Here is a 14,540-nt window from a genome sequence, read left to right on the forward strand (position 1 = left end):
AAAAAAAAAAAAAAAAAAAAAAAAAGAATAGGTGCTCTTAAAATAGATAACTAATAAGGACCTACTGTATAGCACAGGGAACTCTTCTCAATACTCTGTAATGACCTATATGGGAAAAGAATCTAAAATATGTATAGGTATAACTGATACACTTTGCTTTTTGCAGAAACTAATGCAGCAGTGTAAATCACCTATACTCTAATAAAAATTTTTTAAAAATAGGTGCTCTTTTTACTTGTCTTTGTATCATAATGACCTATCCAAATAAACAGCATACTTTAGTTTCCCAGATGACACTTCACGAAACCTATTTTATTCAATAATGTATTTGAATACAAATGTACTAACAAGAAAAAATACTGACGCAATGACAAACATTAAATAAATCAAAATGACAAAAATAAAATAAAAAAGAAAACATAAAGAATAAAATAGATTTTAAATTATCTGTTGCTTGAGAGACAGGCTTAATTAGAAGAGAATATAGGGAATTCCCTGGTGGTACAGTGATTAAAACTCTGTGCTCCCAATGCAGGGGGCCCAGGTTCGACTGCTGGTCAGGGAACTAGATCCCACATGCATGCTGCAACTAAGAGTTCACATGCCACAACAAAGGAGCCCCCATGCTGCAACTAAGGAGCCGGCAAGCCACAACTAAGGAGCCCGTGTGCCGCAACTAAGGAGCCCATGTGCTGCAACCAAGAAGACAGTGAGCTGCAACTAAGCAGCCCTCAAGCCACAACTAAGGAGCCCACCTGCCGCAACTAAGACCCAGCGCAACCAAATAAATTAATTTTAAAAAAAGAAGAGAATATAATGGTAAATATAGATATTTCTAGGTACTTCTGTTTAAACTTATAGATTCCTTTTTATTGTACTTCAAATTTCACTTCAAAATATGTTTCTTCTTAATATGACATCTCCTACCCTTAGCCATGAATAAGGTCATTTTTGGACACTAACAATTTGTACATGCACTGGAAGGGCAAATGTTTTGGAAAAATGTTGAAAGAAGTTGGGGATGGAGGATACTGTTCAAAGAGGTTTTATAATATAAAATAACATTATTTATTATATATCTTATAATAAAATGTGTGCAAGTTAAAGTAAGCTAGTGTGAAAATAAGCAATAGTGTGTATAGGAACTCCACTGCAAGTTTTTCTTCAAAAGGAAAAATAGTTGTGGTAGGGTGGAGATGAAATTTTTATTCTGTTTCTTAACCACTGCGAGTATCATTGTGCTAAAGAAGATGGGAAAACTACATTTTGGTGCCATAAATATAAAGGAACAATTGCACATTTTCATTTGAATAACATCAAACCCTTATCAAAACCAGATAAAGTCATGAGTAATATGCAGAATTCAACTGGATATCATTTAATATCTATAGGTTGTGACCCTACCATATAAGATTAATGAAATGCCCTAGCCTTGTCTTCAGAATAGGACTTGAAGACATTTACATACTCAAAGCAATGCCAAAGCGACAAATGAGTGAACTTCAGAAGACTTAACCTCAGAGACATGGATGGTACGCCAACCCCATCTTTTTAAGTTTGGTGTTTGACTCCCTGGCTACGTGACAATAAATGAGATCCAGCCTGGCAGTCTGGGTCTATAGCTACAGAGATTCCTTGCTGAAGAAATCTGTCAATAAAGAACCTCAGCCAAGGGCTTCTCTGATGGTGCAATGGTTAAGAATCCTCCTGCCAATGCAGGGGACACGGGCTCGAGCCCTGGTCCGGCAAGATCCCACATGCCGCAGAGCAACTATGCCTGTGCGCCACAACTACTGAAGCCCGCATGCCTAGAACCCATGCTCCACAACAAGAGAAGCCAACACAATGAGAAGTCCACGCACCGCAACGAAGAGTAGCCCCCACTCTAGTAGCCACAACTAGAGAAAGTCCACGCGCAGCAACAAAGACCCAACTCAGCCATAAATAAATAACTTTCTTTTTTAAAAAAAAAAGAAAGAACCTCAGATAACTGAGAAAGTAATTAACTGTCTCCATAAAAAATGTCTTTAGTCTGTAGATTCAGAATTAGGTATACTGATAAACAAAATCAACATAATATAGGTATACTGAGTAATTGATTTAGACTTGTGATTTTAAACTGAAATCTTACTAAATTCATCAACAGTATCAAAACATTTAAGAGAAATAAAGATTCAACACATCTATATGTTTAATGAACTAGGTTTATACAAAATTACCTAAGTACTCAGAAAGCTTTTTGTTAAAATTAGTTGACAACTGAGGTACAGAAAATCAAATACAGTATATTAAACTTAAATGCAGTTAAAAAGTTTTAGCAAACATAATATAGTGGTGAAACCTGATTAGAAGTGAATTTTAAATTCTGCTAAATTTATAAAATAATTTGTATTCAAAAGTAATAATAGCCAATTCCAAAATATGAAACCGTAAGATATAAAATCCCTAAATCTTACCTTAAGAATTGAAAGATTAAAGCACTAAAAAAAAATCAGTTATTGATACTTTGTAACAACTTCTATGAATCTTCTACATTCAGTATATGGATAATAATAATTTAGAAGGTTTCAAAAAAGTATTTAAAAGTAATGATCCTGAAAAAGGATCTGCAGGAATAGATTAACTTGGAACTCACAGTATCTGGGCTTCTACTTCTTAAAGTAAGATAACTGGATAAAATATAAATAGGCTACTCTGCCTTAGCTTTTCCAATTTAAACTATTAACTGCATTGCTCTTGGGATTAAGAAGGAAAGGACTTAAGAAGGATATGTCTTTTACTGGACTGTGAAAAAGTCTGAAGACAGAAGACAGGCTAATTAGAAACGTTAAAATAATAATTGTGCCATCTGAAGTGCGACCATATGTGAATCATGGCTACATGGAACTATGGCTTAAAACAGCAAAAAACAAACAAAAAAACTTTTAAAATGCTTCTGTACTGTTTATAAATATTTATACATAAATATGATTAGCCATATCAATGTCTTGAAACAAAATTTTGAGTCCTGCAAGTCCTAGCAGTACTGATCTTTCATTTACACATATACACCATAAGTGACTTAAGCAATATGTGATATATTAGTCTTTTAGTTCTATTAGATCACAATCCTAAGGGTAGTAAGTTATGGACTTGAAGGGAACTCATCTTAGTTTCTTTTGAATCTGCAATGATTATATTTGTGCCATTATTTCCCTTCTCACCCTTCCCATCCCATGTTCTATACTATAGGACTACAAGTTAGATCCTAAAAAATATATTTTCAGATTTTACTTCCTTTCTATTCAAAAAACATAGGCCAATAGCAATCCTAGATGACTTCATAACACTGTTAAATCAAATCTAGCTATCTTTCAAATACTATGTTCTAGAAATCTGACAAACTAGAATGGAATTTAAACTGTCTCCACCCACTTCCCACTGCATTACACCCTCTGCTTCCCCACCCCCAGATGAAGGTTAAGTTGATAGATGGATTGGAAATGAAATAAAGCCAGACATCAAATAACTTACTTGAAATCCATCTCTTACCTTCTGTACTTAACCCTGGACTTGATGTGAACTTGGCTACATCAACAATTTTTACAGCAAATTGTTGCCCAGTTTCTCTGTTGATGCATCGTCGTACAACACTGAAGGGACCCCTAAAAAAAAAAAAATCCAAGTTTAATTTGTTGATTTTAAGTTTCTATTTCTCTTCAACAGTTTATTCATATTTCATTGTCTACTATAGCCATAGCTTTCAAAATAGAATTTAATATAGTTTTGAACACATTTTTCTATAATTCATGAGGTAATTATTTATTTGAAGTTGATAACCCAGAAAAATAAGAAACAAATTTACTTTCAAAATCACTTTTAAAAATCTGAGATAGTGTTCTTATATTCAAGGCAAATAATCTCTGTAATTTTCTCTACATAGTATCAGCATCTTAAACAAAATAATAGTTCACAGTGGTAGTGTATACAACTTTTACCTTTTGAACCAGAAACTTAAATCATTCTCTCATCTTAGCCATCACTTATCTAATCTTCACTAACAAGTCCTACTGAGTTTATTTCAAATATCTCTTAATCCTGTCCACTTCTCTGCATGACTCATTCCGTAGTCTAAACCACTACCAGTTTCTACTAGGACCACTGAAAACTTGTTTCTCCCATTCATTCTTGAAGTGATGTTTTAAAGATGAAAATCTGATATTATGTTTCTGCTTAAAATCCCAGAGAGAAGGTATTTGTAACACGTATTTAGTCAAGAACCAAAATACATAACTAATTCTTAAATAAGAAAATATACTACAAGGAAATCTGCGCAGAAGACTTAAATAGACACTTCACAAAGAGAAAGCCCTACATGATTTAGTTTCCAACAACCTCTACAGTTTCACGTGAAGTCACAGGGAAATCCTTCATCCTCCCCAAACTTCAAATTAGCATTACTCTCAACTGCCATAGGAAAGGAAGTAATTTCTACTAGCAAAACCAGTGGTCCAGTCACTTTCTTACCCAGTCCTCTCCTCAATTGAAATTGGTGGCTCTCAATATTGACCATACAGTTGAATCAACTGTAATGACTGATAAAATAACAATGCCTGGTCCCAGGCATTAAAAACACACACACTCTGTTCCTTGTGATTAATAGTTATCAAATAAGTATCTGAACTAAAGATAATCCAACATGCTTGAATCAACTATTGATTAATGTAGAATGCAATCGCAATATACTGTAGTATTTTATTTGAAGGCTAGTATGGTTTAAGTTATTAAATACACACACATGTACGTGTATACACGTATGGATTTCCCCCCTCCTCAGGAAACAAAACACTCTCATTGGTTTTTACAGGTAGAAACAGTACACCTGGATGCATGTGGTCAATCAGAAGACAGAGAAAAGTTCTTCATTTACAGTAGGACACTTATGATACTTTTGCCTTAAAGTGTAAGCTTGTCTTTATTCTTTCAGAGGACAGCAAACGAATATAATCTAACCTAGACTTAAACATTTCTCTGAGATCATATGAATCAGTTGATTTCATCCCACTATCAATCATCAGGACATCAGTTACACTACAGTTTCAAGTCTCTCTCTTCAAGCAACCTAACAAAGCTAAACTGGAAGGAAAAGAAATGGTAATAGTGTACCTTTCAGAACTCTATAGGAAAAGGACCTTTTTGATAATCACTCAAAACTGTTCAAAGACTTTTCTCTGTGAGAAGACATATAACAATGTGAGTCAGGACTCCCACAAATGTTTTCATTCTCAATCTGGATGTCTTACTTGTGATTACTTATCCTGACAATAGCAAGTTAATTTCAGGAAATGTTTAGCGTAATTGGTTTTTGTACACACATTAAACCCTTGGGACTCTATTTATATATACATTTGTGTAGTATGCTTCAATTCACTACACCTTTTGGATACTTTCCAAGATCTGTATGTGGGATCATTTTTGGTCAAGAGTCAATTCTTTAGTTCTTCCTGTTTGAACAAAGGTGAGGAAGAAAACATAGCTTCTCCCCCAACCCTTTTAGTAATAGTAGAATGAAGAAAGCTAGGAAGAATCAAGAAAAAAGGGAATACTGATACCAAAAAAAACACCAAAAACGTGTTTAAGTCTGTGAATGAAAAAAAGGAACCAAATCCTTGGTTCTTTAGGCTACTTTTATAATGTGAGGCAAAGAAAATGAGTTTATCTCTGAACTATTGATGACATGAAGATAGGTCACGAGTAAAGAGTTTCAAAGATCTGTCTCTCAGTGACATCCAGGGGGTTAGAAAAGGTGAACCATTTAGTACACTAAAAAGACACTGAAAAATCTTTTAACTTTTTTTGGGATTTAATCCATCAACTGGAAACTCAGTGGAAACTGAAAAAAATTTGAATGAGTATATAGTGTCTATAATTTTAGCAGGACTTGATTATATTTATTTCATCAAAACGCTAAAAAGACACAGGATATAAGAAAATCTGGCTTGTTTTCCCATCTTAAAATGGGGAGGAGAGTGTAATAAAATGTATGTTAAAACTTCTGTATTACACTTATTAGTTATACTTGAATGACAGTTTAAGGAACAGCAAAAATTCAGGAGGCCTAGGTTTCAGTCTGGCCTAAACTCTTTTTGAATCTCAAAATTTCATCCTTAAATTTTTAGTCTATAGTACAGTCGATTCTTGAATAATTATGGGGGGTGGGGGGAATACTGACAGAGGTAGTTGTAAGCCATCATTATAAACTACTATCTTTCTCATATTTCCACTAATTCTGGCCAGGGTATTAATCAAACTGGAATGATAAGATAATTGATGGCATTTCAGATTTGATAAAATCTATATTCTTTATCCAATTCTTTAAGAATACTGAATATTGATTGGGATTGTGGCACAAGGTTCTACTCAAGGCAGTTGGCTGCTTTCAGAATACTAAGTTTTAAAGTAAAAGGTCAATTAAACTAGAATATGTTACAATTGAATATTTGCTATTACTTCCCTAAGGTTTTGAAAAGAATGTAGCTGTGTCTCTATGCAGACACACAATAATCTCCTCTAGCTTTCATTAATGTGAAGAAAGGTCATGTCTAGGAATTGAACCATTATGATACCAAAAGTAAATACAGTTGGCCCTCTGTATCTGCAGGTTCCACATCTGTTGATTCAGCCAACCATGGATTGAAAATATATGAAAAAAAATTCTAGAAAGTTCCAAAAAGCAAAACTTGAATTTGCACTGGTAACTATTTGCAAAGCATTTACAATGTATTAGGTATTGTAAGTAATCTAGAGATGATTTGAAGTATATGGGGCATATGTGTGGGTTATATGCAAATAATATGCTATTTTATATAAGGAACTTGAGCATCCATGGATTTTGGTATTGGCGGGGATCCTATAACCAATCCCCTGCAAATACCGAGGGACAACTGCATGTCAAAAGTGACTAGAATTAAACAAAATTATGCTAGAATACAGTATAATATGTTGGTCTCCAGGATAATAGGATAGATTTAGCAAATGCATCTAAATTAACTTTTCTCCCTGAACCCATTAAAATGAGAGAAAAGGGGCTAAAGAAAATGTCTTAAAGGACTGGGAGAATGAGAGAATACAATAGTAATTAATAATCAAATTTTGAAAGCAAGAAAGCAGATGGAGTAATGGTAACTGGCTTAGCATTCATAGAAACGCCAAATTGCAAGGAGAAAATAAGAAAAGTTCAGAACCAAACTCATTTACACTACAAAATTCTCAGGAAGCAACTGAACTGGCAGCACCAGATAACTCTGAGAAAGAGAGGGTGGGGCTAAACTAACAAGGTTTGAGTGAAATCTATTAGAGAAGCAGTTAAGAGTCTTAGATCCTCCTCCTCTACTCCATGCCACCAGGTAACTACTCTGCCTCATCCTCACAGAGGTCCATTATCTGGAGAGAGTAAAACACAGGGTCTTAGAACTGGGGACAGAAGGCAGTTGAAGAAGTGGATACTACATGAAAAGCAAGGGGTTTATGTGATCACACACAAACTGAATGTAGACAGCCCATCCCCATTTCCCATTAACAGGGGGGAATGTTAGAAGCTAGATCTTTACCCTTCAGGCAGGAAAGGTAAGATTTTCTATTGAATATGTGACCAGCCCAGAAGGAAAGACTAAAAATAATGACGTTTTATTGTTCAAACCACTCAACCAGATCACCTTCCTTGAAATTCAAAGTCAACAAGTTCTTCCACAAGTTCAGAGTTTTCAATCAGCTTTCCAACCTCGGCATTGTTGGCATTTTGGGCTGAATAGTTCTTTGTTGTGCAAGGAAGTCCTGTGCATTGTAGGGCGCCTAACAGCGTCTCCAGCCTCTACCTGGAGATGACAGTAGCACCCCCTCAGCCAGTTTTGCCAAGCAAAAATGTCTCTAAACGGTGTCAAATGTCCCTCAAGAACCACTGCTCTATTCCTAATCATAAGTAGATAACCAACCTCCCAAAACATCTGGAGAAGAGTCTAATTTGGAAGACAGAGATCGAAACAGAAAGAGCAACTTAGAGGAAACATACTAATCAAGAAAAAAACTTCCAACTACCATTAATGTCCTTGGAAAGATACTATAACTATGAAACAAAACCAGAACTTTCAGAAGACAAAATGAGGGCTCTTGAAAACTAAATATATGAAGAAATTTAAAACTCAATAGAAGGCCTGGCAGATAAAGTTGAGGAAATTTCCCAGAAAGTAGAACCAAAAGAACAAAGAAAATGGAGGGGAGGAACTCAATCCAAGAACATTTCCCAGACCTTAAATCCTAAGTTGTCCAAATTAAAAGGAGCCACCAAGGGGAAAAGCAAAAAATAACATACAAGAGAACTCCCGTAAGGTCATCACCTGATTTCTCAGCATAAACTCTGCAAGCCAGAAGGGAGCAACACAATATATTTAAAATGATAAAAGGGAAGAACTTACAACCAAGAATACTTCACCCAGCCAATCTCTCAGATTTTTTTTTCACATCTTTATTGGAGTATAATTGCTTTACAATGTTGTATTAGTTTCTGCTGTATAACAACGTGAATCAGCTATATGTATACATCAAAAACTTTAGAGAATTCAGCACCACCAAACCAGCTTTGGAAAAATTGCTAAAGGAACTTCTCCAAGCAGAAAAGAAAAGGCCACTACTAGAAACAAGAAAATTACAAATGGAAAAGTTCCCCAGTAAAGGCAAACATAAAGTAAAGGTAGGAAATCATCTACATACAAATATGATATAAAACCCAGCAACTGTAAGAAGAGGAGAACACAAATGCAGGATATTGGAAATGCATTTGAAATTAAAAGACTAGCAACTTAAAACAATCTTGTGTATATACAGACTGCTATATCAAAACTCATGGTAACTGCAAACCAAAAATCTACAATAGACACACAGAAAAAAGAAAAACGAATCCAAACACAAAACTAATGTTAGTCATCAAATCACAAGACAAGAGAACAAACGAGGAAGGGAAGAAAAAAGACCTACAAAAACAAATCCAAAACAATTAAGAAAATGGCAATAGGAACATACATATCAATAAGTACCTTAAAGGTAAATGGATTAAATGCTCCAACCAAACGACACAGACTGGCTGAATGGATACAAAAACAAAACCCATATATATGCTGTCTACAAGAGACCTACTTCAGATCTAGGGACACATACAGACTGAAAGTAAGGGGATGGAAAAAGGTATTCCATACAAATAGAAATCACAAGAAACCTGGAATAACACTACTCATATCAGACAAAATCGACTTTAAAATAAAGACTATTACAAGAGACAAACAAGGACACTACATAATGATCAAGGAATCAATCCAAGAAGAAGATATAAAAATTGTAAATATATATGCAGCCAACAGAGGAGCACCCCAATATACAAAGCAAATACTAACAGCCATAAAGGGAGAAATTGACAGTAACACAATAATAGTGGGGGACTTTAACACCCCACTTTCATCAATGGACAGATCATCCAGACAGAAGATCAATAAGGAAACACAGACCTTAAATGAAACAGTAGACCAGATGAACTTAATTGATATTTATAGAGCATTCCATCCAAAAGCAGCAGAATACACATTCTTCTCAAGTGCACAGGGAACACTCCCCAGGACTGACCACATGCTGGGCCACAAGGCGAGCCCCAGTAAATTTAAGAAAACTGAAACCATATGAAGCATCCTTTCCAATCACAACACTATGAGATTAGAAATAAACTATAAGAACAAAACTATAAAAAACACAAACAAGTGGAGGCTAAACAATATGCTACTAAACAACCATGGATCACTGAACAAATCAAAGAGGAAATCAAAAAATACCTAGAGACAAATGAAAATGAAAGCACAACGATCCAAAACCTATGGGATGCAGCAAAAGCAGTCCTAAGAGGGAACTTTATAGCAATACAATCTTACCTCAGGAAACAAGAAAAATCTCAAATAAACAACCTAACCTTACACCTAAAGCAACTAGAGAAAGAAGAACAAGTAAAACCTAAAGTTAGTAGAAGGAAAGAAATCATAAAGATCAGAGCAGAAATAAATTAAATAGAGACAAAGAAAACAACAGCAAAGGTCAATGAAACTAAAAGTTGGTTCTTTGAAAAGATAAACAAAATTGATAAACCTTTAGCCAGACTCATCAAAAAAAAAAAAAAAGGAGAGGACTCAAATCAATAAGATTAGAAATGAAAAAGGAGAAGTTACAACTGACACCACAGAAATACAAAAGATCATGAGACTACTACAAGCAACTGTATGCCAATAAAATGGACAACCTGTAAGAAATGGACAAATTCTTAGAAAGGTACAGTCTCACAAGACTGAACCAGGAAGAAACAGAAAATATGAACAGACCAATCACCAGTAATGAAGTTGAAACCATGATTTAAAAACTCCTAACAAACAAAAGTCCGGGACCAGATGAATTCACAGGTGAATTCTATCAAACATTTGATAGAGGGATAGAGTTAACACCTATCCCTCTGAAACTATTCCAAAAAATTGAAAAAGGAAGGAATACTCCCAAACTCATTCTATGAGGTCACCATCACCCTGATACCAAAACCAGACAAAAATAACACACAAAAAGAAAATTACAGGCCAATATCACTGATGAACACAGATGCAAAAATCCTCAACAAAATATTAGCAGTCCAAATCCAACAATATGTTAAAAGGATCATACACCATGATAAAGTGGGATTTATCCGAGGGATACAAGAATTTTTCAATATCCACAAATCAAACAGTGGGATACACCACATCAACAAATTGAAGAATAAAAACCACATTATCATCTCAACAGATGCAGAAAAAGCATTTGACAAAATTCAGCACCCATTTACAATAAAAACTCTCCAGAAAGTGGGCATAGAGGGAACATACCTCAACATAATAAAGACTGTGTATGACTAACCTACAGCTAACATCATACTCAACGATAAAAAGCTGAAAGCATTTCCTCTAAGACCAGGAACAAGACAAGGATGTCCACTCTCGCCACTTCTATTCAACACAGTTTTGGAAGTCCTAGCTACGGAAATCTAGAGAAGACAATGAAATAAAAGGAATCCAAATTGGAAAAGAAGAAGTAAAATTGTCACTGTTTGCAGATGACATGACACTATACATAGAAAATCCTAAAGACGCTACCAGGAAACTACTACAGCGTATCAGCGAATCTGGTAAACTTGCAGGATACAAAATTAATACACAGAAATCCCTTGCATTCCTATACACTAACAATGAAAGATCAGAAAGAGAAATTAAGAAAACAATCCCATTTACCATCGCATCAAAAAGAATAAAATACTTAAGAATAAACCTACCTAAGGAGACAAAAGAACTGTACTCTGAGAACTATAAGACAGTGATGAAAGAAATCAAAGATGACACAAACAAATGGAGAGATATACCACATTCGTGGATTGGAAGAATCAATATTGTCAAAATGACTATACTATCCAAGGCAATGTACAGATTCAATGTAATTCCTATCAATGCATTGATAAGAAAACCAGACAAAAAGCAGAGCTGGAGGAATCAGGCTCCCTGACTTCAGACTATACTACAAAGCTACAGTCATCAAAACAGTATGGCACTGGCACAAAAACAGAAATATAGATTAATGGAACAGGATAGAAAGCCCAGAAATAAATCCACGTACATATGGTCAATTAATCTACAACAAAGGAAGCAAGACTATACAATGGAGGAAAGACGGTTTCTTCAATAAATGATGCTGGGAAAACTGGACAGCCACATGTAAAAAAATGAAATTAGATCATTCTTTAACACCATACACAAAAGTAAACTCAAAATGGATTAAAGGCCTAAATGTAAGACCAGATGCTATAAAACTCTTCGAGGAAAACAGAGGCAGAACACTCTGGCATAAATCACAGCAACATCTTTTCTGAAGTGTCCTAGAGTAATGGAAATAAAAACAAAAATAAACAAATGGGACCTAATTAAACTCAAAAGCTTTTGCACAGAAAAGGAAACCATAAACAAAACGAAAAGACAGCCCACAGAATGGGAGAAAATATTTGCAAACAATGCAACCAACAAAGGATTAGTCTCCAAAATTTACGAACAGCTATTGCGGCTCAATATTAAAAAAACAAACAACCCAATCAAAACATGGGCAAAAGACCTAAATAGGCATTTCTCCAAAGAAGACATACAGATGGCCAAGAGGCACATGAAAAGATGCTGAACATTGCTAATTATTAGAGAAATGCAAATCAAAACTACAATGAGGTATCACCTCACACCAGGCCGAATGGCCATCATCAAAAAATCTACAAACAATAAATTCTGGAGAGGGTGTGGAGAAAAGGGAACCCTCTTGCACTGTTGGTGGGAATCTAAACTGGTACAGCCACTATGGAGAACAGTATGGAGGTTCCTTAAGAAACTAAAATTAGAGCTACCATATGATCCAGCAATCCCACTCCCAGGCATATACTCAGAGAAAACCATGGTTCGAAAGGATACATGCACCCCAGTGTTCACTGCAGCACTGTTTACAATAGCCAAGACATGGAAGCAACCTAAATATCCATCAACAGATGAATGGATAAAGAAGATGTGGTATATTTATATGATGGAATACTACTCAGCCATAAAAAAGAATGAAATAATGCCATTTGCAGCAACATGGATGGACCTGGAGATTATCATACTAAGTGAAGTAAGTCAGACAAAGACAAATATCATATGATATTGCTTATATGCGGAATCTAAAAATATATATACAAATGAACTTATTTATAAAACAGAAATGGACTCACAGACATAGAGAACGAACTTATGGTTACCGGGGGGAAGTGGGGGTAGGGATAGACTGGGAGTTTGGGATTTACATGTAAACAGTGCTGTGTTTATAATAGGTAACCAACAAGGACCTACTCTATAGCATAGGGAACTCTGCTCAATATTCTGTAACAACCTACATGGGAAAAGAATTTGAAAAAGAATAGATACATGTATATTTATAACTGAATCACTTTGCTGTACACCTGAAACTAACACAACATTGTTAATCAACTATACCCCAATATAAAATAAAAATTTTAAAGAAAAGCACCCATGAAGTACTCAGCAAAATAGATAAGACACATGTCCACACATGCCACTGTGAAATTTAAGAACCCTATGGGCTACAAAACGTTCAGATTTCCAGCAGTAGGGGTAAGGGTGCTCAAGGAGGGGAGGATGATATAGTTCACACACAATGGATCAGGCACTGCAATGGCTTCTGATCTCTCAATGGCAACACTAGAAGCAATGAGACATTAGAGCGACACCTTCAGAATCATGAAGGAAAAATATTTCTAACCTTTAAAGTCTACATTGAGTCAGAAAAATCAATAATAAAAAAACATTTTCAGACATGAAAAAGCTCAATACATTACTTGCAATGCATACTTCCTGAAGAAATTATTGTAGGATGTGTTTGCTAGAACAAGAGCGTATACTAGTAAAAAAGGACGCCAAGGGACAGCAAACAGGAGATTCAACGCAAGAATACAAGAGAGTGAGATCTCAGGCTACCAGCTAAGCATTGAGCAGAGGTTAACTAGAGAGCCATCAAAGATTCCCAATGCCACTGATCAGCTCTTTAACTTGAAAACAGAAGAACCACGTAATCTGGGGCCAGGTTCCTCTGTTTTGCTTTTTCTGACCAGGGGCTGATGAGATTCCTGCTCCTCTCTGCTGCCTCGATCAGCAGAGGACTCTCATTTCAGTCCACAGCAGTGTTCTCAGGAATAACTGAGCGGGAGTCAGCCTCGGCGAGCTGAAAAGCAGGAAATGCAGAGCAGTGCATGCCCCCTGACCGCACTCCTGCTGGATGTTCAGTACCCAGCGCTGCACTATAGCACGGATGTCCTGCCTGTGAAGAGCTCCATGTTCTGGGATTTACTTGGGATTTTGCCAACGGACTTGCCAGCAAGGGCTCCTATATGCTCTCAGGTATCTGAAGCCAGACTGTGAACAAAAGGTTCTGTTCAGCTTCTCTTCATCTGAGTCTTCACACAATAGTGGTATTATTGCCCTTTCCTTACACAGCTAAGTTTGTGCTTGCTACTCAGTTTTTAATGAATAAACAATATACTGTTTAGGGATATATACATAGATGGTAAAGCTATAAAGAAAACCAAAAGGAATCATTAGTATAAAAGCCAGGATAGTGGTTATGGGGAGAAGGAGATTGTGACTGGGAAGGAGCACACAGTGGCTTTTAAAAGTACTAGTAATATTCTATTCTTAACTTGGATGATGGATTCACGGGTTTTCATTTCATTAGTATTCTTTAAAATACACACACTCGCGTGCACACACATAAACTTTATGCACTCCTCCACAAATATATTTCCCAGGTAAAAATAACATTTTTAACAGCTGAGGGTACATCCCTAAGATCTTGCTAATCAAAAGAGGTCCTGGGCTTCCCTGGTGGCGCAGTGGTTGAGAATCCGCCTGCTGATGCAGGGGACACAG

The 14,540-nt window shown here is 35.8% G+C and overlaps 1 protein-coding gene across 13 annotated transcripts in view; it reads right to left on the bottom strand.

The window, feature by feature from the left end:
* Positions 1–14,540, bottom strand: part of CASK (calcium/calmodulin dependent serine protein kinase) — a 388,474-nt gene that overhangs the window by 309,877 nt on the left and 64,057 nt on the right. For 7 of the 13 annotated variants that reach the window (XM_027091491.1, XM_027091496.1, XM_027091490.1 and 4 more), the window contains exon 2: positions 3,514–3,644. In XM_027091491.1, coding sequence (XP_026947292.1) covers positions 3,514–3,644 — 131 coding nt within the window. The remainder of the gene's footprint in view (positions 1–3,513; positions 3,645–14,540) is intronic. The other 6 variants (XM_027091498.1, XM_027091492.1, XM_027091494.1 and 3 more) reach the window with 1 other exon arrangement.

Source organism: Aethalodelphis obliquidens, unplaced genomic scaffold, assembly GCF_003676395.1.
Source record: "Aethalodelphis obliquidens isolate GAN/ISIS:26980383/991018 unplaced genomic scaffold, ASM367639v1 scaffold71, whole genome shotgun sequence".
Classification (NCBI taxonomy): domain Eukaryota; kingdom Metazoa; phylum Chordata; class Mammalia; order Artiodactyla; family Delphinidae; genus Aethalodelphis; species Aethalodelphis obliquidens.